The sequence below is a fragment of the Hypomesus nipponensis genome, chromosome 8 (genome assembly GCF_054491055.1).
Source record: "Hypomesus nipponensis isolate SF chromosome 8, ASM5449105v1, whole genome shotgun sequence".
NCBI lineage: Eukaryota > Metazoa > Chordata > Actinopteri > Osmeriformes > Osmeridae > Hypomesus > Hypomesus nipponensis.
In genome coordinates, this window is record NC_140368.1 from 11,988,646 (window position 1) to 12,013,634 (window position 24,989).

At 50.7% G+C, this 24,989-nt stretch overlaps 1 protein-coding gene across 1 annotated transcript in view; it reads left to right on the plus strand.

Moving 5' to 3' along the window:
• LOC146275196 (catenin delta-2-like) overlaps positions 1-24,989 on the plus strand; it is a 141,576-nt gene that overhangs the window by 97,003 nt on the left and 19,584 nt on the right. Inside the window, exons 13-19 of the mRNA XM_084702970.1 lie at positions 1,328-1,460; positions 5,604-5,817; positions 11,864-12,050; positions 18,428-18,545; positions 19,696-19,878; positions 21,887-22,060; positions 23,235-23,385. Coding sequence (XP_084559096.1) covers positions 1,328-1,460; positions 5,604-5,817; positions 11,864-12,050; positions 18,428-18,545; positions 19,696-19,878; positions 21,887-22,060; positions 23,235-23,385 — 1,160 coding nt within the window. The remainder of the gene's footprint in view (positions 1-1,327; positions 1,461-5,603; positions 5,818-11,863; positions 12,051-18,427; positions 18,546-19,695; positions 19,879-21,886; positions 22,061-23,234; positions 23,386-24,989) is intronic.

Sequence of the window (24,989 nt, forward strand, 5' to 3'; positions counted from 1 at the left end):
AGGGTCTTTGAGTTTAAATCCCTCAAATGCCCGGGGATATCCCCTCCCTCCCTCCCTCCCTCCCTCCCTCCCTCCCTCCCTCCCTCCCTCCCTCCCTCCCTCCCTCCCTCCCTCCCTCCCTCCCTCCCTCCCTCCCTCCCTCCCTCCCTCCCTCCCTCCCTCCCTCCCTCCCTCCCTCCCTCCCTCCATCCATCCATCTATCTATCTATCTATCTATCTATCTATCTATCTATCTATCTATCTATCTATCTATCTATCTATCAATCTATCCTCCTTCCTGTGTATCTCCATCCCTCCAATCTCAATAAATGAACACTCATCATTTATGAGATGAAGGGCATTTCTTTGGGGATTCTTTTTTCTATTTCCAAAGGCCATGTTTACTCTGTGGAATGTGGTGCCGTTTCGGACACACTCGTTTCCTTGTCTCAACGTTTCCCTGCGGTCACACGGCCAATGAGAAGACGAGAGCACGATCGTCCCTCACTTTGGCCATAAGAACCCATCCTGTGAAGCAAACAGTGACTCATCTCTGGAGGTGCATTCTGGAACACTGTGTGTTCGCGGAGCATGAAGCCAACAAATATGTCTGGAGTTTGTTTACAGCCCAAAAATCGAACGATCCGATCCATCAACAATAAAAAGCAATTCCACGCTGAGACTTTGGACCCCACTCGCTGTGTTGTGATAGAGCGTTTGCAGGATTTGTCATGGGACATAGAAGTTAGAAGAGGAGAGATGGTGAGAGAGGGAGGAAGAGAGAGGGAGAGAGAAAGAGACAGAGAGAGAAAGGAGACAGAGTAGACAGAGAAGAAGAAAGAGAGAGTGTAGAGAGAGAGAGAGAGGAACAAGCGAAAACAAAGTGTGTGTGTGTGTGTGTGTGCGGGGAATCAGGTTCAGGCATAAAACAGTGGATCAGTGCACCACACACATCTGTTCTTTTTCTTTTTTTTTTATTCCCTGTTGTTTCCAAAACAATCATGGAGGGGGGATGATACAATAACGGAGACCATTTGCTCCACAACACCATGAGAGAAAACATTTATTTCACTTTGTCTTCTGCCTTGTGAGCTGCGGTGTTAACCTAATGGGAGAATTCTGGAACATGACTCATGGTATCGGCTCTGCTGTGGGAGAGGGCAACAGTAGCTGGTACTGGCAGTTAAACTCTCTCTCTCTCTTCCCCCTTCTCTCTCTCTCTCTCTCTCTCTCTCTCTCTCTCTCTCTCTCTCTCTCTCTCTCTCTCTCTCTGTCTCTCTCTCTCTCTCTCTCTCTCTCTCTCTCTCTCTCTCTCTCTCTCTCTCTCTCTCTCTCTCTCTCTCCACAGGGAGTTTGGATGGAGGGATCCAGAGCTGCCGGAGGTGATCCAGATGCTGCAGCACCAGTTCCCCTCGGTCCAGTCCAACGCCGCGGCCTACCTGCAGCACCTCTGCTTCGGAGACAACAAGATCAAGTCTGAGGTAGCTGGCAGTCTGGCTGTGGGGGCGGGGGGCGTGGGTCTGGCTGGTGGGCTGGCTGGCTGGGAAGCTGGAGGGATGGATGGAGGGTACGCGGGCTGGATCGGTAGATGGATGAAATGGATGGAAGTCTGGGTGGATGGAAGTCTGGGTGGCTGGATGGATGGGTTGAATGCTGAATGTCTTTCAGCTGTCTCCGAAAACCGTCCCCTGCCCCTCCCAGTGTGTCCAGTGTGAGTGATGTTACATAGCAGAGGCAGTCCCTCAAAACAGAGGGCTGACATGTTCCCTGAAATCACCCCCTCCCTTGGTCCTGAAACTACACCCGCGCTGCATCCTCGTTCGCTACAATGGTCTTCAATCGACAGCCTATGTCAGATATACCATTTAAAAGAACGTCCTTTTGGAATACTTTAATAGGCGCTTTAATGATGCTACAGCAGCAGCAATAACTCCCCGCTGTCCGCACTCTCCGTCTATTTACTAACCGTGAGCGGTGTCACAGTGTTTTGTTCTTTGTGAAATTAATTTCTGCACTGCCGGTCAATAAGCACTGCACTCTCTCATTGAAAAAGTGACGCTGCATTGCAGAACACCCACACATGCTCTCAATGACGCACGGACGTTCACTGTCTGTCTCTCTCATACACACACACACAACCACACACACACACACACACTCTCAAACATGTGCTGTCTCCCACTCAGACACACTCCCACTCCCCCCCCCCCCCCCCACACACACACACACATTAATCCTCTATGCCGAGAGTGAATGCGAAGGGCCTGTGTCTGTTGTAATTATGTCTGAATGGGAAAGAGGCCCACAATAGACAGTCAGCGTGCCAGCTTATTGACAGGAACACACAGAGGCGTACTGTGATTGTCTCTGTCAAGGCCTGGCGTGCTCGGAACAAACAAACTCCCAGGATCTCTGTGACCGGAGACGGTCATGCAAGGCTCCAGCCATCCACCGCTCCTGCTCTCTCTTTCTCTTTCTATTTCTCTCTCGCTCTTCCCCTCCCTCCCTCCCTCCCTCCCTCCCTCCCTCCCTCCCTCCCTCCCTCCCTCCCTCCCTCCCTCCCTCCCTCCCTCCCTCCCTCCCTCCCTCCCTCCCTCCCTCCCTCCCTCCCTCCCTCCCTCCCTCCCTCCCTCCCTCCCTCCCTCCCATCGAGGAAACTTTAACTAATATTTCATGACTGGGGTCTTCTCCCTCCCTCCCTCTTTCTCTTTCTCTTTCTCTTTCTCTCTTTCTACCTCTGGGTGTGTCTCTCTCTCTTCCTCTCTCTCTCTTTCCTTTTCTCTCCATGGAGCAAGTAAACCATGAGAAGACCCAGTCATGAAATATTAGTTAAAGTTTCCTCGATCAGCTGTTACCCATTCAGAGATTCTCTCCTTTGTTCTCGGTGTGAATGCTGGGAGGAGATGGAGAGCTGAGAGTCAAAGTTCAAGTTTATTGTCCCAAGCACCTAACAGAGTTATTTGCCATGAAACACTTGAAGTCTTCCTCTACAAGAAGAGGTGATGTCAGTGCGGAGACCGTGTGTTTGGTGTTGAGCTGGGGTGACTGTGAGTGAAGTGCTGCGGTCGGGGAAAGAGTCTGTGTATGTGTGTGTGTGTGTGTGTGGAGGTGGAGGCCCTAGATTTAGAGAGCGAGAACCTTGACCCTCACGTCTTACTGAAGATTGTGTGTCTGTTTGCCTGTTTGTGTGAGTGTAAGTCTCCGCACTTGAGTGTGTGTGTGTGTGGTACGGTGTGTGTGAGTGTGCGTGTGTTTGAGTGCATGAGTGTGCACGTGTGCACGTGAGAAAGAGAGATACCGTAGAGAGGCAGGCTCCAGTGTAGTATTCCGGAACCTTGGATCAAATGACTGAGACACTGTCTGCGGTTTTTGGAAGTGAGTAGAATAATGATTACACCAGCAGGTTGTGTCCATAGGTTGTGTGCATGTGTGTGTGTGCACGTGTGTGTGTGCACATTTGTACACATGTATGTGTGTGTGTGTGTGTGTGTGCGTGGTGTGTGTGTGTGCAGGTATAGGCTATGTTGAGCTGAGTTGTGTGTATGGAGGTCTAAAGTCTGGCCTTTGCTGCAATTGTGGCTGACCACAGAGACAGGTTGGCAAATTCAACCCAGCATTATTTATAACCTGCACACACACACGCGCGCACACACACACACGCACACTGTCTAGCTAAAGTTCAGTTCCATCAGCTGTTTTCCGCGAGTATCCTCCCTGTCGATATCCATTTATCCATCCAACCATAGATGGTCCTCTCTCCCTCCCTCTTTCTCTCCATCCCTGCCTCCCTCTCTTCCTCCCTCCTTCACTCTCCCTGCTCTCTCTCTCTCTCTCTCTTTCTCTTTCTCTTTCTCTCTCTCTTTCTCTCTCTCTCTCTCTCTCTCTCTCTCTCTCTCTCTTCCACCCTCTGTCTATCCATCTTTCCCTTTCTTACACAGACACACATATAAGCCCATCCACACACACATAAGCAGAGTAGAACGTCTACACTACACAGCCTCTGTGTCCTCTGTGCTCTCTGAATCATTGCTGTGATGATCAACCTGTTCCCACAGCCCACACACATCCCAGAGTATTCCCTGTGGAATGTTCCGGTCACTCCCCCTCATCACTTCCCTGCTCCTAATTCACACCATGACCCTGATAGGTTGCTATCGTTCACTATTACCATGGCGATGCAGTCTCCAGCACCAATGCTAGGGGTTAGCCAATCAGCAGGTGCATGCAGAGACATACTGTTAAAGAAGAGGGGGGAAAAGAAGAGAGGAGGGGAGTGGGAAGGGGAGGGTTGAGGAGAGGAGGTAAGCTGAGAATAGGGGAGGAATGTGGAGGGCAGGGAGAGGAAAGGAATTTGCTAAGCAAGTCACAGTCACGTGGACTTGTTTGAAATTCAGTTGCTTGTTAATCCCCTCTAATTGAATAGATAAACAAAAATTAATTTGGTGCGATAAACTTCTGCCGTGTCATCAAAGACCTCTCTCACCCTTTACTTGCCCTCTCTACCCCCCCACTTCCCCCTCCTCTATCTACCCCCCCTCTCTTTTCCTTCCATCTCTCCTTCTCTCTACTTATCCTCCTCCCTCCCTCTCTCCCCCCCCCCTCTCTCTCTCTCTGTCTCCCTCTCTCCCTCTCTCTCTCTCTCTCTCTCTCTCTCTCTCTCTCTCTCTCTCTCTCTCTCTCTCTCTCTCTCTCTCTCTCTCTCTCTCTCTCTCTCTCTCTCTCTCTCTCTCTCTGTCTCTCTCTCTCTCTCTCTCTCTCTCTCTCTCTCTCTCTCTCTCTCTCTCTCTCTCTCTCTCTCTCTCTCTCCAGTGTCCAGGTCAGGTAGGAAGCTGAGACATGAAAGAAGAGATCTGGGTCAGATTCAGACTTCATCTTTCTTGCTCTTTACACCACAAAATGGGCGGACTATTTTTATATGGTCGCCCAGGTGGGAAAGGAAGATCACACACACATCCTGCACTCACAAGCACGCACAAACACTCACAGACACACGAACACGGGCACACACACACGTGCACGTACACACACGCATTGATTCCCGCCTACACACAAACACACACACACACACATTCTCACCACATTGCAGCCACAGTGTTTGGTAATGCCCTCCTGTTGACCATCACAGGGTTCTAATCATTAGACGGCTCAGCCAATTGGTTGGAACCCTCCGGCTCTCAGCTCATTGGCCCCCCGAGGTCTCCACAAGGCCCCTATTGGGAGACAGCAGGGTGAAGGGGAGATTATATATGGAACACCATGGGGGGAAGGCAATGCGTGTAGCACCAAAGGGCAGAGCCCCACTGGGTAAACAGCTTTGAATGCGGGTTTATCAGTGGCACACAGTAAATGAATCTAAATACAGGCTGACTGGCTTGTTACCCAGCAGCAGGCTGTTAGAGAGTGTGGATGTGCTTCACCTCAGGGCGAATAACATCAAGGAGGGTAATGAAACACAACTCCGGAAGCACGTTGGCTTTTGTGTGATTTGAGTGTATTCGAATGTACAAGTAAACACGGAGAGGGCCCCGAGATGTCGTCGTCGCTACCCCCGACGCCATAGTGACCGTTCTGCGCCTCTCCCTCCCCCTCTCCCTCCCCCCTCCCTCCCCCCCCCCCCCCCCCAGATCCGTCGGCAGGGGGGCATCCAGCTGCTGGTGGACCTGCTGGACCACAGGATGAGCGAGGTCCACCGCAGCGCGTGCGGCGCCCTGAGGAACCTGGTGTACGGCAAGGCCAACGACGACAACAAGATCTGCCTAAAGACCAGCGGGGGGATCCCTGCCCTGGTGCGTCTGCTGAGGAAGACCTCCGACGTGGAGATACGAGAGCTGGTCACAGGTGGGACGCCTCACACACACGCGCCTGGAGTCTGGACTCTGACCTGGACGCTCACACACACACACACCTTCTCTCGCACACACCTGGACACACGCCCCTGCACTTGCTCACGCACATGCATGTACTGTCTGTATTTGTGTTTGTACGTGTGCGGGGAGGGAAGGGGTATGAGTTTGTGAATGCCTTGAGGGTGTGTGACCAGGTGTGTGAGTGTGTGTGTGTGTGGGGGGGGTTACATAGGCACTTGGGGGCTCCTTCGTGGACGATGAGCATGTTATTAAACTCACATGGAGAGACGGGGAGTGAGAGCAGTTGGCATAATATTATGTTAGCAATTTCTCTCTCTCTCTTTCCCTCTCCTTCTCCCTCTCTCATTCTCTCTCCATGTCTCTCGCTCCCTCTGTCTCTCTTCATTTCTGTATATTTCTGTCCCATTTTTTTCTGTGCTGTCATTCTTTCTCTCTTGCCCCTTTTTCTCTTTCTCTGTTTGTCTCTCTCTCTGGGGTTTCTTGCTCAGACAGGCTCGTGAAAGGCTGATACACTTCTTTCCCTCCTCCCCTCTCCTTAAACCTCCCTTCCGCTATTTTCATCTCTCCTCTCCTTACACCCTCCCCTCCCATCCCCTCCCCTCCCCTCCCAACCTCCCTCCCTCCCTCCGCTCTCCTGTCCTTCACTCCTCTACAATTCTATCTGTTGGATAACAGGTGTGGTAACACATTGCAGTGGAAAGGGCTCTCATTTATCGGGGTCTTCTTTGTTTCTCTCTTGCTGGGGACAGTCTCCTTTACAATCAGAAGCTAGTCGGAGATAAGGACACACACACACACAGCCTTTGTCGCGTGGCCGTGTTCTGAGATAAAGACAGTGCTGGGGGAGCGGGCCCCCCCTTGTGTTCAATTTGACCCTTGACCCCTCTCTTTCTCACAGGAGCGGCATTCATCTCCCCACTGTCCCTTAGGGTCGCGCCGTCTCCATGGAGACAGACTCCCAGCCCCAAACAATGGCAGGTGGTGTTGTGTTGTCTATCCGAGCGCACACACTCCTGATAAGCTAACAGTACTCGCACAGTCGTACTCAGTGGAGAGCCATCCATGTTGGATACACAAATATGGAGCCCTTTCGTGTGTGTGTGTGTGTGTGTGTGTGTATTTGGGGGGGGGGGTATGTTTGTGTGTGTGTGTGTGAGGAGTGTTACATTAGTGTGACTGTATGTATGTATTGTGCTTCTCCAGTCTGTAAGCAGATTAACATATAAATTAAACCCAACATAGCTCTCTCTCTCTTTCTGTCTCTCTCTTGTTCTCTCTATGTCTGTCTCTTCAGTTCTCTTCATTTAAACTGGGGGTAACTTCATTGGCTTGGCATTCCAACGTGTGCCGCAGAGCCAAGGCCAGCCAGGTTGTCAGTCAAAGAGAGATCAATACAGACGCTCAGCCTTGTCAATAGAAGATGCCTCGCTCTCCACCTTGAGACATGGACCCTGCATATCACCACTGAAACACGAGGGAGAGAGAGGGAGGGAGGGAGGGAGGGAGGGAGGGAGGGAGGGAGGGAGGGAGGGAGGGAGGGAGGGAGGGAGGGAGGGAGGGAGGGAGGGAGGGAGGGAGGGAGGGAGGGAAAGGGAGACTGAGGTAGAGATGGAGTTCGGAGGGGGAGAAAGGCAGGCGATGAGGGACAAGGGAAAGAGGGAGGGAGGGAGGGAGGGAGGGAGGGAGGGAGGGAGGGAGGGAGGGAGGGAGGGAGGGAGGGAGGGAGGGAGGGAGGGAGGGAGGGAGGGAGGGAGGGAGGGAGGGAGGGAGGGAGGGAGGGAAAGATGGAGGGAGGGAGGGAGGGAGGGAGGGAGGGAGGGAGGGAGGGAGGGAGGGAGGGAGGGAGGGAGGGAGGGAGGGAGGGAGGGAGGGAGGGAGGGAGGGAGGGAAAGATGGAGGGAAAGATGGAGGGAAAGATGGACAGAATGAACAGAGAGATGGATGAATAGATACATGTGAGAGAAGCCCTAGTGAAAGTGAAGAACATAGGCTGTTGTAACGGACGCCTGGTGTAGGACAGTATTTCGATTTAGTGGCAGGAACTCACACATACTTACTATGTATTACATGCAGGGACTGACAGAGATGCCTATTTGAAGGCTTGTCAGAGGAAAGCTGGATCAGATTGTTTAATAAAACATGACCATTGCTATCCCTAAGCAGCCTCGTAGCCCTGGCTAAATTCCTAAACCCACCTAGCTTCTGAAAAGCCAAGTGTGAGTAGTCAGATATGTATAGCCAGCTACACACACACACACACACACACGCGCATGCACATTCATACTCAAGTGTGTACCCTCACACTGAAGGCACGCACACTCGGACACACTGTTACAAACAGGCTCAAAGTTTGTAACCAAAAAGGGAGACATAGGCGCCACTAGAAGGTTTGAACAAAAGTGGTTTAATTATCCAACCATAAGGCCTTAACCAACATAACCCAAAAGTATCAGCCAATGTATACTGAGTGTCAGTTTGTAGGCATGCATGGATGTGTAAGTATGTGCAGCATGAGTGCTGCAGACATACAGACATTTACACACACAAATGCACACACACACACACACACACACACATTTGCGTACACAGGCACACGCACGTGCGCACCCACATACATATCCCCATACACACGCACACACACATGTCAATCCTAATGGCATTGGCTGTAGGTCACCTGATTCCGTCCCCATAGGAACATTGGGCTCAGTGGAGCGTTACAGATCTATGTTTCTAGAGCAGACAGGAGTGTGTGTGTGTGTGTGTGTGTGTTTGTGCATATGTGCACGTGTACTTTGAACTTGGCCAAAGTCAGACAGACACTGTGTCCTTGCACTAGATCAATGGATTCCATCCCATCTCTCTCCCTCTGTCTCTGTCCCATCTTTCTACCCCCCCTGCTTTCTCTCTCCCGCTCTCCTTCCTCACTCTATCCCCCTCTACCCCTCTCTCTCTTGCTCTCTTTCTTACTCTGTTCTTATGTATTCTTCCTCTCTCTCTCTGTCTCTCTCTGTCTCTCTCTGTCTCTCTCTCTCTCTCTCTCTCTCTTTCTCTTTCTGTTGGAGCCAGAAGGGGCTGTTGGGAGTTGGTTCAGCCCAGAGCAGCTGGAGAGCTGTGCCAGACTCTACTGTGTCAGAGACAGCAGAGAGACCAGAGAGAGACTCTTCTGTGTGTCAGAGACTGCAGAGAGACCAGAGAGAGACTCTTCTGTGTGTTAGAGACAGCAGAGAGACCAGATAGAGACTCTTCTGTGTGTTAGAGACAGCAGAGAGACCAGAGAGAGACTCGTCTGTGTGTTAGAGACAGCATAGACAGACTCTACTGTGTTAGAGACAGCAGAGAGACCAGATAGAGACTCTTCTGTGTGTTAGAGACAGCAGAGAGACCAGAGAGAGACTCTTCTGTGTGTTAGAGACAGCAGAGAGACCAGAGAGAGACTCTTCTGTGTGTTAGAGACAGCAGAGAGAGACTCTACTGTGTTAGAGACAGCAGAGAGAGACTCTACTGTGTTAGAGACAGCAGAAAGACCAGAGAGAGACTCTTCTGTGTGTTAGAGACAGCAGAGAGAGACTCTACTGTGTTAAAGACAGCAGAAAGACCAGAGAGAGACTCTTCTGTGTGTTAGAGACTTCAGAGAGAGACTCTACTGTGTTAGAGACAGCAGAGAGACCAGAGAGACTCTTCTGTGTGTTAGAGACAGCAGAGAGAGACTACTGTGTTAGAGACAGCAGAGAGAGACTCTATTATGTTAGAGACAGCAGAAAGACCAGAGAGAGACTCTTCTGTGTGTTAGAGACAGCAGAGAGAGACTCTACTGTGTTAGAGACAGCAGAGAGACCAGAGAGACTCTTCTGTGTGTTAGAGACAGCAGAGAGAGACTACTGTGTTAGAGACAGCAGAGAGAGACTCTATTATGTTAGAGACAGCAAAGGGACCAGAAAGAGACTCTACTGTGTTAGAGACAAACGAGAGCCTATTTTGCACCTGATTCTTATCACCCACACACACACACACACACACATACCACACAGAGCACTCAGAGCCCCTGAGAGGGAGAAACTGATGAAAGAAGAGCACTCACACACACACACACCACATACACACACACCACACACACACGGTGAGTGGCAGGCGGACAGAAGACAAGGTCATCTTAATTCTTCTGTAATCTTTGTCAGTGCTCCCCTCCCAAACTCTCTCTCCTCTCCTCCTTCACCCCCTCCTCCTCCCAGACTCTCCCTCCTCTCTCCTCTCCTCCTTCACCCCCTCCTCCTCCCAAACTCTCCCTCCTCTCTCCTCTCCTCCTTCACTCCCTCCTCCTCCCAGTCTCTCTCTCCTCTCTCCTCTCTTCCTTCACCCCCTCCTCCTCCTCCTCCCACGAAGGCACATGTAAAAGGCACTGTCTTGATTGGGGTGATTTGAAGAGACCGGAGAGGAAGTTAGATACAATTAGCATCTCAGCAACGGCTGGTGCGGTAATCAACACCTACCTCAGCCAGGAGGGAGAGGGGGGGAGGGGGCATGAGAGGCCACAAGCACACCTGTTCTACCGTACCTGTTCCCCTATCTCTCTCTCTCTCTCTCTCTCTCTCTTTCTCTCTCTCTCTCTCTCTCTCTCTCTCTCTCTCTTTGCTTCTTCTCTCCCTTTCTCTCTCCCCACCCCCCTCTTTCTATTGTCTTCTCTGTCTCTTTTTGCTTCTCTCTCTCTCTCTCTCTCTCTCTCTCTCTCTCTCTCTCTCTCTCTCTCTCTCTCTCTCTCTCTCTCTCTGCATTCTTCCCTCTTTAAGACTGGGTTTCGTTCCAAGAGGAAGGCCCAATTAGCATGTGGTGAATACTGATGAATGTGTTTCATCGCTGACCAATAGGACGGCGGGCCCTCTATCAACCATCTGAGATAAGACATCTGCTCTCCCATCTGACTGTCTGAAACTGTCTGTCTGTCTGTCTGTGTGTGTGTGTGTGTGTGTAGGTGGACCAGCATGGAGTGATATTTAATAAGTGTGCCATCACAGAGGCCTCTGGGCTACAATAAGCATCTGTGGGTTTCTGTTTTTTTTTGTTGGTGGGTTTCTGTGTGTGCGCACGTGCATGTGTATGTCTCTGCGCAAGTGTGTGCTTTTCTGCCTACTATGTGTGTGTGTGCCTACTGTATGTGTGTGTGTGTGTGTGTGTGTGTCGTCTCCATGCAGCCTGTGCTAGCTGAGTCATGACTGAAGAGAGAGCCAGTTGGCTTGCCGTCATGTCCTGAGGCCTGAGGAATGACTTCAGACTGCTGCTCCAAACCACCACCGTTATGACGCAACACAACAACACACACACACACAATGGGACAGGACATACACAACACAACAACACACACACAGTAGTACAACATATACACAACAGAATAACACATACGCTACAGTACAATGTACACAACCGAATACCACACACTACAGTAAAATGTATACACAATAGTATAACATACACACTATAATACAAAATACACACAATAGCACAACATATACATAATTGTATTATATACACACAATAGCATAACATATGCATACTAGTATAATACACACACAATAGTATAATATACACCCAATAGAATGGTAACACAATAAAAGATGCACCCACTAGTAAACTATACAATAATACTATAATAGTAGGATTTGCAAACAATAGTATGATGTACTGTAGACAGCAGTGCGTGACGGGTTTATCATTCATTCTATTATCCATGAAACGAGATTAGCAAACCAACACTGGGGGCAGGTCATGTGGATGGTGTTCCTGTCTCTCTCTCTCTCTCTCTCTCTCTCTCTCTCTCTCTCTCTCTCACTCTCTCTCTCTTTTTGGATCTCTCTCTCTCTTTCTGGATCTCTCTCTCTTTCTGGATCTCTCTCTCTCTCTCTCTCTCTCTCTCTCTCTCTCTCTTTCTGGATCTCTCTCTGTCTCTCCATGTTCTCTCTAGGTACTAGCGTGCTGTGTACTGCACCTTTCCTGACAGTGTGTGTGTGTGTACTTGTGTGTTCCAGGAGTGCTGTGGAACCTCTCCTCCTGTGATGGGTTGAAGATGCCAATCATCCAGGATGCCCTGGCAGTCCTGACCAATAGCGTCATCATCCCTCACTCTGCCTGGGACTCCTCCCCCAATCACCATGACGACCGCAAACTCCACCTCCACACCTCCCAGGTGCTCCGCAACGCTACCGGCTGCCTCAGGTGAGGACCCACTCGCTCAAACACACAAGCACACACACACGCACACACACACACACACACATACAGACACAAACACAGATACATACACACACACACACAGAAACACAAGCACCCATTGGCAAACACACGCATAGATATGTTCCAATGCACGCACGTGTAGGTAAGCACAAACAGGGGCATACACAAACAACGCCCTTGCCCCGCCCCCCCCGAGCCTCCTGCTAAGCCATATGTCTCATGCTGTCTCATTACAGCAGATGAGCTGCTGGGAAGGGATGGGCTCATTATGGAGGAGAGAATCATCCCTTAACCTCACAGTGGGCCTGGCTGTGTTTCATGCTATATTGTGCAAAAGCAATGACTTCATTTCTTTATGAGGCTGCATCTGCTCGGTGTGTGTCCCTGTGAGTGGGTGGAATGTGTGTGCGTGCGTGTGTGTGTTGTGGGCGGGTATGTGTGTGGGTAGTGTGAGTGTGTGTGTGTGTGTGTGTGTGAAGGTGTGTGTGTGTGTGTTAGGTTGTTGATATGGAAGCGTTTGTTGATTATGATGCTCCCTCTCTCTCCTCCTCCCTTCCTCCTCCCTCTCCCTCTCTCCATGTCACTCTCCTCCCTCTCTCTCTCCCTCTTCCTCACCGTCTGTCCTTCTCACTTGCTCCTCTGTCTCTCTCTCTCCTCCCATCCGCCCTCCCCATCTCTGCTTCTCTCTTTCTCCCTCTCCACCTCTCTCCCACTCCCTCCCTCCTTCATTCGCTCCCATCCGTCCTGGGTATCCATAGCAACCGTCCCCCCCCCACCTGCGACACTGTGAAAGTTGCCCATGTCGTAAGGAAAGGCTGCCATGGAGGGTTTCTAACGATCCCAGCAGGCTTGTTCAGGTCTGGGATGAAGCAACACGTATCTCTCCTTCTCTGCTTCTCTGTCAGCCGGCCATCGACTAACAGGATGGTCTATCATAGCTTTGACAATGAGGAATGGAGGAGTTGAGATGTCATTGTTTTGATCCGCACTTCACCGCGTGCGCTCATTGCACGTCTCTTTGGATGAAAGCGTGGGACTACATGAAACAATTTAGAAAGTGACACGGAACGCAAAGTCCAGTTCGACCCGTGGGTAGGTCAGGGAAAGTCATTTAGATGTGCTGACGCAGTCTCAGACTGGTGTTTTGCCTATCAGACTTCTATATTTCACATCCAGGTGTAAACCCGGCTGGTCTCCTTAGTGACGGAGAGACGCTTTGATAGATGAAAGTGCTCTAGTTAAGTGCTGGTGTTGGCTTCTCTCCACTTACAACAAGCCCTGGAGGAAAAGTCGTGTAGCGGCCAGGTAGACGTTCAATAGGTGATTGAGTGAGTGGGTTTGTGCACGTGACACAAACGCACACTGTTGACCGGGAGACACCCAGACACACAGACACACAGACACCCAGACACACAGACACACAGACACACAGACACCCAAACACACAGACACACAGACACACAGACACCCAGACACACAGACACACAGACACACACGGGAGACTGGGTTTGGAACAGGCTCTGTTGAACGCGACCCTGTGTGAGAGGCGAGGCCACAATCCCCCCCCGCCCTCCTCCCCCTCCTCCCCTCCTCCCCCTCCTCCCCCCCCCACCCTCCTCACCCCCAGAGTGGTCTCCAGGTATTGATGATGGCGTTTCACATGGCGCTTTGAAGGCTGGGCCAACACCAGCCCCATTGTTTCCTTTGCGGTGAATTCCTCCGAGCTCTCTCTCCTTGCCTCTGAAGGCAAGATGACAGATACTTATCTCTCTCTCTCTCTCTCTCTCTCTCTCTCTCTTTATCTCTCTCTCTCTCTCTTTATGTCTCTCTCCCTCTCTCTCCCTCTCTCTCTCCCTCTCTCTCTCTCTCTCCCTCTCTCTCTCTCTCTCTCTCTCTCTCTCTCTCTCTCTCTCTCTCTCTCTCTCTCTCTCTCTCTCTCTCTCTCTCTCTCTCTCTCTCTCTCTCTCTCTCTCTCTCTCTCTCTCTCTCTCTCTCTCTATCTCTGTGTTCTCAGTCTGTGTTCTCTTCCCCGCGTCTCACCAGAACAGGACGTGGCGTTCTGCCGGGGGGACACCACGCTCCCCAGAAACTTTTATTCGAGTTTTATTAGACACTGCTGTTGATGGGATTAGGGACCGCTGACCCCCGTTGAGGTGTGTGTGTGTGTTGGGGGGTAGGGGGGGGGGGGGAGGTGTGTGGGGGGGGTGCGTAATGTTGTGGACAGAGTTCTCAGGGGTTTGGGGAGGGGTGGGCTGGGGGGATGAGGGGCCTGGGGGGGTGGGGTTGACAAATGATGCTGTCACCGTGTTGGTCGGGCCAGACTGAGGCGGGCGTACGGACAGCCAGGAGTACGATTAGAGAGGGCCGAGGGAGAGGGTTGAGAGAGAGAGAGAGAAAGAGAGAGAGAGAGAGAGAGAGAGAGAGAGAGAGAGAGAGAGAGGGGAGAAAATGAGGTGGGGAGAGTGGATGGAGTGAGAGGGAGGGAGGGACAACGAAAGAGGGGGAGGAAGGGAGGAATGGAGTGAGAGGGATGCCAAAAGAGAGAGAGAGGGAGGATGGGAGAACACAGGTGGAGAGCTGGAGGGGTTTCCTCTCAGTGTGCTTGTTCGGGGGTTAGAGGTGCAGCACGACGTCGGGCTGGGTTGTGCGTCGGCCTCAAGAGCAATTCCAGATCCCTCAGCTCCTTATCTGTCTGTGCGTTTGTGTGAATAAGGGCGAGTGCGTGCGCGTGTGTGTGTGTGTCTGTGCGGGCGTGCGGGCCTGTTCCTGAGGGAAAGTGCGGGCGGAGAACTGAATCAATCTCTTGAATCACAGCTGACGGAGGGAGATGCATATGGTAATGGGAATGAACTGGTGGCACGGCATCAGGTGTGTGCGTGAGGGTGTGTGAGGCCTTCTAAATGCAAATAAGATATAAGGCCACTAATGAGTGTGATGGGCCCATATGCCTTCTAATAGGCTGCTCAGCCAGATCACACCCACACACCTCGTTCGTCTCATCTTAGACATGACGCCTCCCGTCGAGGGGTTACCCAGCCCTCCACGCAGGGGTTAGCTGCCCGTTGCTTCATGCAGCTTTTGGTTGAAATCCAAACGAGGGAGGGAGGGAGGGAAGTAGAGAGAAGGAGAGATGGAAGGAAAAGAGAGGGGGGGTAGAAACAGAGTGAGATAGAGAGGGAGGGAGAGAGGGAGGGAGAGAGAGAGAGAGGAAGGGGAAGTGGGGGGGTACAGAGGGAGGGAGGGAGGAAGTGAGAGACAGAGAGAAAGTGTGAGAGACAAAGAGAGAGACAGACAGAGAGAAAACATCTAATAAGGGGCCTGGCTGCGGCAATGTCTGATGACTGACTTCTGTTACTGGTTTTGTCACAAACACACACACACACACACACACACACACACACATATACACACATTACACCAGCTGTTGGAGTCTTAGTAACCCAAAGGTCATTTAGTTTCTTGGACAGCACAAAAGTTCCATCTGTCACCAACATGTTCTCTTAGTAGAAGAGGTGGCCTGTCATTCCCTGTTCCAACTGAGGAGGAGGGGTGAGGAGACGAGAAGAGTCAGGTTCCAGACACAATCACACACAGCAACAACAAGCTAACAGCTGGCTAGACAGCACAAGGTGTCGCTCCAGCTCCTGTAGCAAATCCGTTCATCCCTCCGACAAAAGAAGTATTTCTTTGTTTGTTTTTAAGTTGAAACAGAGCCACACACTACATCTCTCCACATCGATGTAAGGATAAAAGGTGTCCAATGACTTCTACAAAGAAAAACCACAATCAACTTTTAAGTACTCTGCTTGATTCAGGTTTGTGCTCAAGGTGTTCAATAAGTAATTAAAGGACAAAGTAGGGTAATTGATTCGATGGAATTTATAGAGAGTGACAGATAATAAATGAGAGAAGCTAACGATAAATGCTAATAGCTCATTAGGTGATGGAAATGACCTGTTTCCCTCCCGGACGTTTAAACATAGACACCAGAAAAGAACTGAATGACTGTATGTGTGTGTGTGTGTATGTGTGTGTGTGTGTGTACGTATGTGCAGCTATGCGTGTGTTTTTCCATAGGTGCGTGAAGGTGTGTATATATATATATATGTATGTGTGTGTGTGTGTGTGTGTGTGTGTGTTTTTATATGCACATAAGCATGCGTACGTACTGTATCTGTGTGTATAGCGTATGTGTGTGTATGTGTGTGTGTGTGTGTGCGAACGTTCGTGTCTAAACCACATCGTGCTCCCAGGGGATCGACCATATCCTGATCCGTGCCTTAGATGTGACACCCACACACTCTGACACACACAGACACACACTTATGCTGATGCACACGCTGAATATTCTCCTCCCCTGTAATTTAATTTTGGCATGTTCCGAGCCAGTAAAATCGATCCTCTCATTTCTCTCGCTGCCATTGTTGGATGACAGAGTCATAGATAGTCTGGATTCATGTGTTTTGTCGCCTCTCCCATATCTGTTTCTAGAAGCACAAGATGGCGTTTAAGTGGGTTTGAGAATTCTGTGTATTATTCACACCCCGCTCAGAGCTATTTATTTGCATCATGGTTGGGGCGTATCGAGTTATCAAATATTCAACATGGCTCGCAACACCTCCATTTCATGAGTCTACGGCATCACAAATAATTTTGAAGTATTCTTTGTGTGTGTGTGTGTTTTTCGCATCAATGTTGTGACTGTTAAGATGAGAGTGGCATGCTTTTCGAAGCCATCCACCAAACCAATTCCAGCCTCAGCACTTAAAGGAAGGTCAACTCATTTTCTTAGCTTTAGAACACATTCTGAAAAAGCTGAATAATGCAGGAATGTTTGTGAGAGCTTTCTGCTTTTCAGAGTTGGATATAGCTGAACATACCAACCATAGCACACAGCAAAGCAAAAGAAAACGTATTTTGAACTGAATTCCACCTTTTGTTTCACCCAAGGTTGCTAAAGAGTAGAATATAAAGCTTCTCTGAGACTAACTTGTGTTCAGTATTGGCTGAGTACTAGCACTAGAAAGTTTAGAGGACATCAGGGACAAGGGTGGTTCGGGTTGTGAGTTTAGCCGCATAGACAGGTGCTGGTGGGACTCCAACAGCCTCCTCCACACACACACACACACACACACACACACACACACACACAGGAACACTCTCTCAAACACGCACCAACCAGCTCCAAGTGTGAAAGGGTATACATTTTCCTGAGTATGCATGTTTGCCTGTGGATGTGTGTGTGTTTGGCAGACAGACAGACAGACAGACAGACAGACAGACAGGAAGACAGGCAGACAGACAGACAGACAGACATACAGACAGGAAGACAGACAGACAGACAGACAGACAGACAGACAGACAGACAGACAGACATACAGGCAGACAGACAGGCAGGCAGGCAGGCAGGCAGGCAGGCAGGCAGGCAGGCAGGCAGGCAGGCAGGCAGGCAGGCAGGCAGGCAGGCAGGCAGGCAGGCAGGCAGGCAGGCAGACAGACAGACAGACAAGCAGACAGGTGGACAGACAGACAGACAGGCAGACAGACAGACAGACAGGCAGACAGACAGACAGACAGACAGACAGACAGACAGACAGGCAGGCAGGCAGGCAGGCAGGCAGGCAGGCAGGCAGGCAGGCAGGCAGGCAGGCAGGCAGGCAGATTAACATGCAAGACCATCAGGAAAGGAGATGGTAGATGGAAACGCAAGCTGAGGAAAAAAAAGATTGAGGTTTACAGCCACACACACAAATACACATGCAAATACACGCACACACATTCAGCGTTTGCCAGGGCAGTGACAGGGGCGGTGACAGGAGGGGTACATGTGCAGCTCTGCCCCAGCTTGTACCTCTGTGATTTATCTCCCCATCACTATGACAGAAGGGCCTGACTCACACCGTCCGCTCTGTAACCACCTCTGCATCCCTGTGTGTCTGTCTCTCTGTCTCTCTGTCTCTCTGTCTCTCTGTCTCTCTGTCTCTCTGTCTGCCTGTCTGCCTGCCTGCTTGTCTGTGTGTGGGAGAGAGATGGGATGAGGAGGTGGAAGTGGAGAGAGAAAGAAAGATGGAGGGAGACAAAGGGAAGGAGAGGGAGAGAGGGGAGGGCAAGGTGAAGGTGGAGGGAGAGATAGACAGAGAAGGAAGGAGGGGGGAGAGAGAGAGAGAGAGAGAGAGAGAGAGAGAGAGAGAGAGGGAGAGAGAAAGGGAGAGAGGGGGGGGGAGGACCAGCATGTGTGCTGACATGGCACCACAGTTGGCTCAGATGACGCGCCTCATGAAGAATGATGGGAGCACGGAGGAGAAACCATCTGATTCTGCATGTGTGTGTGTGTGTGTGTGTCTGTGTGTGTGTTCTAGGAACGTGAGTTCGGCTGGGGAAGAGGCCAGGAGGAGGATGCGGGAGTGTGATGGACTGACGGACGCCCTCCTCTACGTCATCCAGACTGCCCTGGGCAGCAATGAGATAGACAGCAAGGTGTGTGTGTGTGTGTGTGTCTTTGAACGCTTCACAAAAAACCACAGGAGTCCACTCAAACAGTGGATAAACAGCTTTGTGGATGGCTTTCCTCTTCAAGGTTGTTCAGGCTCTAAAAAACATTCCTTAATCACAATCTAACTGCCCGCCCCCTCTCACTTTCTTTCCCAATTATAAGAGGGGAATGCCATTGCTACGGTAATGAGGATTGATTGGCAGGCATCAAGGCCAATAGCCATTGCGGCATCAACACAGTGAAAAGTTCCATTGTGTCACACGGTATCAGAGGAATTTTCTTTCATATTTTCTCTCAATCGCTCTTGTTCCCTTGTTTTTGATCCATTCTTTTGGGAGAGCTATGATGTATATCCTGTCCCCTCATGTCCTTCCTTGTCCTGTCCCCTCCTCTCCCATCCCCGCTTCACCAGGACATCCTTGTTTACCTGGAGGAACCCACCCACGCTCCCTTCTGATTCAATGTGTTTACTCTGAGAGCGATGACAGAGGATGCGGCTTGTGCTGTCATTTGTTCAATTACGGTCATTATCTTTGTTTGTGTAAGAGATCTCTCAGACATCCAGCGCCTAGCCATGATTGATGATCTATGCTTGTTATTTCCAGGTAGATTACTGTCTATATTCCTCTCACACACCCCTTTCTAATTTAGGCCCACACACACTCACATGCACACACACTTACACATACAGACACTGCCATAAATGTATTCTCAGAGCTCCATGTTAAATGGACTGTGATATGACTCTCAGGGCTCTGTCATTTGTCCTCATTTAACAGAATTTATTTTAATCTCATTTGAAAGTCAGAGCTGACAGAATTAGCCTGAGTGTAACTTTGCACAGTCCCTCTGTCTCTGCCTCCAAGTTTCATTCTCTGGCACTACAACATCTCTCTGTCCCTACCCTCCCTCTATCTCATCTGTGCTCTCTCTCTCTCTCTCTCTCACTCTCTCTCTCTCTCTCTCTCTCTCTCTCTCTCTCTCTCTCTCTCTCTCTCTCTCTCTCTCTCTCTCTCTCTCTCTCTCTCTCTGTCCCCCTTGCTCGCGCTCTCTCTTTTTCTCATGACCAAATGAGAAGACCCCCCCCTCCCCCACCACCCGTCCTCTAACCGGCGTGTGTGTGTCTCTGTGCAGACCATAGAGAACAGTGTGTGTATCCTGAGGAACCTGTCGTACCGGCTGGCTGCAGAGACAGCCCACGGCCAGCAGGGCGGCAGCGAGGAGCTGGACGGCCTCCTCTGTGACTCCAACGGCCGGGACGGAGAGACCTCCAGCTGCTGGGGGAAGAAGAAGAAGAAAAAGAAAGGGGCCGACCAGGTAGTGTGTGTGTGTGTGTGTGTGTGTGTGTGGAGCATGGACAACTCCGGCAGTTACACACGCCTACGATGTGGTTGTGTGTCTTTCGTAGCTTCCGTCTCTCATTCTCTCTCTCACTCACACACACACACACACTCACAGACAAACAGTAATCAGCTCGTACAGCAGCGAGACCGTCATCTGTCTCGCTGCAGGGGTCGGGGCAGTCAGCTTTCATCTGACATTCAGGGATGGCTCAACAAATAATGAAAGGGTGATGATTCACCGAGAGCTGTTTCAAATCTACCACTTGTTTATTAAGTCTATGCTCGGAAGCACTTTCTTCTCTCCTTCTGCTCAAAAAATACTCTTTCATCTTGTCCTCACTCCCTGCTCCAAAAGCCCCACCTCTCAAGGGCAGTTATCCACTAATTGGCAAGCTGCGCTCCAATCAGATCAAACGGTGTATATAATTGACCAGCTCTCACCCAATCCGTGTCCCCTTTCAGATCCGCATTCTGGCGCTGTGAGATAAATACATCGGTGGCAGCAGGTCTAAGTTTAACAGCCGTTTCTCATGAGTCACACACGCACGCACACACACACAGTGCATGGCCTGGTGGTATCAGATTGAGGACTGAGAGACTGGGGGTTGGTGGGCAGGCCCGAGCTAGCATAACTGTGCTGTGTCATTTATTCAGAAGCAGACAGCTGGGGTGTGGGCTGGAACTCTTTCTGGAGTTTAAATGTATTTAATTGACTGGAAAAGGATTCTGCCCAGCTTCACATTCTCTCACCCTCAGTTCGTCTTTCAGTCTCTGTCTCTCTCTCTTTCTCTCTTTCTCTCTCCTCTATCTTTCTCCTCATCTCTCTCCCTCCCTGTTTATCTCTCTTCTGTCACTATTTCTATCTTCCTTTCTATAACTTAACCCAAACATTGCTTATCATTTATGAGAAAAGAAGAAAGACAAGGAGGAGGAGAGGGGGGAGCCAAAATATATTTACTCTGATGTTTCTTGTGTGTGTATGTGTGTGAGTGTGTTTGTGAGTATGTGTGTGTGTGTGTGTGTGTATGTGTGTGTTTGTGTGCGTGTGTTTGTGTGGGCTTCTATTTTGCTCCCAGCCTCAGGCCATCGCCTGTGGATGTTATTCATTTGCCTTGCTTCCTGACTTCCCAAATACAAAAAAGAAAATTCCCTACAGTTTTCACCACTGTGAGAACAATCAGGGAAGGCTTCATCCAAGGCCTCCAAAGGAACACAACATTCTAAATATACCGAGTGTGTGTTGTGTGTGTGTTAGGACTGCACTCACCTGAGAACATGGAACGTTAATCCTTTGATTGTCAGATCAAAGACAACATGCGTCTATCTATAGCATGCACACACACACACACACACACACGCACGCACGCACACTCAGGGGGTATAATGTAGTTTGTAGTGATGAGAGCAAGAGAGAGAGTGATTGAAAGTGAGAGCGTGTGTGACTGGTGGTGAAGATGGTTGGGCACAGTGTATGTGGAAGTCATGTCCGAAAAAGGTTTGAATCTCTGTACTGGAGTGACACACTGAAAGGCGAGCGATGAAGGGAGGGGAGAGAGGGAGACAGGAAGGACGAGTGGAGTCCCCTAGCTCCCGCCCTCCTCCTCTCACTCCTTCACTCGCTCGCTCGCTCCTACCCCCGTCTCTCTCGATGTCTCTCTGTCTCCCTCTGGATGCGGGAGGTTAATGTTCAGGTTCAAAAGTGGGTCACGCCCACTTACTCCTGTCCTCGCTCTCCGTCTGTCTCCTCTCTCTTTCGTTGTCCGCCTCTTCCTTTTCTCTCTCTCTCTCTCTCTCTCTCTCTCTCTCTCTCTCTCTCTCTCTCCCTCTCCCTCTCCCTCTCCCTCTCCCTCTCCCTCTCCCTCTTTTTTCCTCCCGCCACAGGCTAGCCACGCCCCCCCACCTTACGTGCGAGTGCCTTCAAGCGGGGCGCGCATGCATTTTGATTTGGACTCTCTTATCTCTCCCCCCATTTCCCCCCACAGTGGGACGGCGTGGGCCCCCTCCCGGACGCGGCGGAGCCCCCCAAAGGGGTGCAGATGCTGTGGCACCCCTCCATCGTCAAGCCCTACCTCACCCTGCTGTCCGAGTGCTCCAACCCAGACACCCTGGAAGGGGCGGCGGGGGCCCTGCAGAACCTGGCAGCGGGCAGCTGGAAGGTACCCCCCCCACCCCGGAGTGTGTGTGTGTGTGTGTGCGGGTGTGTGGCGCATTGTGCCAGTTCACGCATCTGATTTCTGTATTACTGTATGTGGGTTCAATATTTTGAAGTGTAAAAGGTTTCTGCTACTTTCATTGTATTCAAGGATGAGGCAGTGAAAGGATAGAATGGGACAAAGAGAGGGCTGTATGAAGAGAGAGGACAGGGAAAGAGAGATAGAGACAGAGAGAGAGAGAGAGAGAGAGAGAGAGAGAGAGAGAGAGAGAGAGAGAGAGAGAGAGAGACAGAGAGAGAGAGAGAGAGAGAGAGAGAGAGAGAGAGAGAGACAGACAGAGAGAGAGAGACAGAGAGAGAGAGAGAGAGAGACAGAGAGAGAGAGAGAGAGAGAGAGAGAGAGAGAGAGAGAGAGAGAGAGAGAGAGAGAGAGAGAGAGAGAGAGAGAGGGGGGCAGGTGTTCTCTAGAAAATTACATTTCCAGTTTTTTCAGAAATCATTGTTTCTTGACTTAAAGTAAGCACTCTCCTTCAACACCAGTCTGTCTGTCTGTCTGTCTGTCTGTCTAGCTGCCTGTCTGGCCAGGACAAAGAGAGTGCAGTCTAATGCTTCTATAAAAGCTGTCTGGATCAATACTGAGGACACACACACACACACGCACACACAGTGTCTGTGTGTGTGTAGTGTGTATTCTTGTGATACAATATGTATATGTGCATATTCATGGAAACATATGCATGTGTGTGAATATGCCCTTGTCCGGAGAGCAGAAAAAGGTTATGAGATTCCTAATCCGCCTTGGGTCCACTGACCTGCAAGCTGTTATATTGAACACTTCCTATCTGAGAGCTGTTAGTCATCCGGCCCTGCCAAGCCCAGTTGAGATCTGCAGCCAGGCTGCCCACAGTCTCACTCTGTCTGCTGGGCCCGGCTTGGGTTAGGGTTACACAGCCTGTCCTCTGCTCGTCACCCAGCCAGTCCCCCAGCCTGTCCCCAGGCTCTGTCGGTCAGCCACGTCCCCTCCTGTCCCTCATGTAAACCCCGGGGGTGACGGGGGACGGTTTTCTTCCGTGGTTCCCCTCTGGTCCCCTCCCTCAGTCTCTTCCCCCTGTCCCCCAGGCCCACGACACATTCCTCTGGGTCCGTCCGTCCCCTTAACTGTTCCCCCTGCCCCCTAGTGGTCGGTGTACATCCGTGCGGCGGTGCGTAAGGAGAAGGGCCTGCCCATCCTGGTGGAGTTGCTGAGGATCGACAACGACCGCGTGGTGTGCGCCGTGGCCACCGCCCTCAGGAACATGGCCCTGGACGTCAGGAACAAGGAGCTGATAGGTGAGTGTTTCAGGGGAAGGAGGAGGGGGGGGGGGTAGCAGGGAAGGGGGGGTGTGGGGGGGGACGGTGTATGGGTGTTCTGGGTGTGTGCTTCCTGGCTGTGTGTGTGGTTGGATGGTGTGTGTGATTTCCAGGGGTGTGAGACTGTGGGAGGTGTGTGTGAGAGAGAGAGAGAGAGAGAGAGAGAGAGAGAGAGAGAGAGAGAGAGAGAGAGAGAGATGTGGGTTAGTGAAGCCCCTGTGTATTGCTGTATGCTAGCCTCCCGTCATCATTATAAATGAGTGATCGCAGGGCAGACAGTGTCAGTGTGTCTGCGAGCCAAGCAGATCAAAGCAGACAAATACAAGTTCCACACACACGACTTGTGACTGGAACTCTCAACTAATAACTTAACTGCCAATCCCGTTACACCTGGCACATTAGTTCCCCTCGGCAGAGAGAGAGACTGTGTCTGTGTGTGTGGGTGTTTGTGTGTGTGGGTGTTTGTGTATGCATTGTTTGCACGTGGGTTTGGAGAAAAGCATCTTCTAAATGCCGAAAATGTAAAAACACATCAAATGTGTGTGTGTGTGTTTTTATTATTTGGTTGCACACAAGTTTGTGTAGATCCCCGCTTTGACTGCTGTGTGACAGCGTTTATATGTGAGTAACTTTGCGTCTGTGTGTGTGTGTGTGACACCATCGATCTACTGGTATCTCTCTGATGATCCCTGTTTCCTGCTAGGCTCTGGCGTTTCTATAGCAACCCCGCTCCCCCTGTCACAGGCTGGAGGGTATGGGAGCCCCTGAGAGCAAACCCCCACCCCCCCCACCCCCCACCCCCCTCCACACACACACACACACACACACAGCTGTTGCCAGGATCGGGCAGAGAGGACTAATTTGCCAACAGAGGGGGTGGGGGAGACCACTGATGGCATAAGGGCTTCACCACATGTTGACAACGACCACGCTGGTGACAGCCCTGGTAGTGTAGTATGTTCCACATGTAGAATACGTCAGTGGGATATTGTATGTGGCATGTTCTCGATGCAGCATGTGCTATGTAGGATCTACATGTAGTGTGTGCAACAGCCTGGATAGCTGCCTGTCGCTGCATTCTCCTGACACTCTCTCTATATTCCCATGCGACAATGACAGAAAAGGAGAGAGAGATAGAGAGAGGGAACAGAGAGAGAAGGAGAGAGAGAGGGAGAGAGAGAGAGAGAGAGAGAGAGAGAGAGAGAGAGAGAGAGAGAGAGAGGAACAGAGACTGGACTGAATAATGTAATCACCGGGCAAACTCACGAGAAAATCTATTCCAATTTGTTGAACGGTTTTGTTTGAATACACCCCTAACTTATTCAGGAGCTGTACAACATGGTTTAGCACAGGTTGTGCTGTTGCCCAGCAGCGTCATTGTTATTGAACAACAGAGAAAAGAGAGCCCAAAAGAGAGAGAGAGAGAAGGAGAGAGAGATAGAGAGGAGGATGAGGGAGACTGCTGGAGGGGTGAAGAGGAAGGGAAGAGCAGGACGACTGTTATCTCTTAGAAATCCGAGGGTTTTTGTCTGGAAGTCACTTACAATGTCTTCAAACCCCCATTAAAATGGCCCATTATTCGC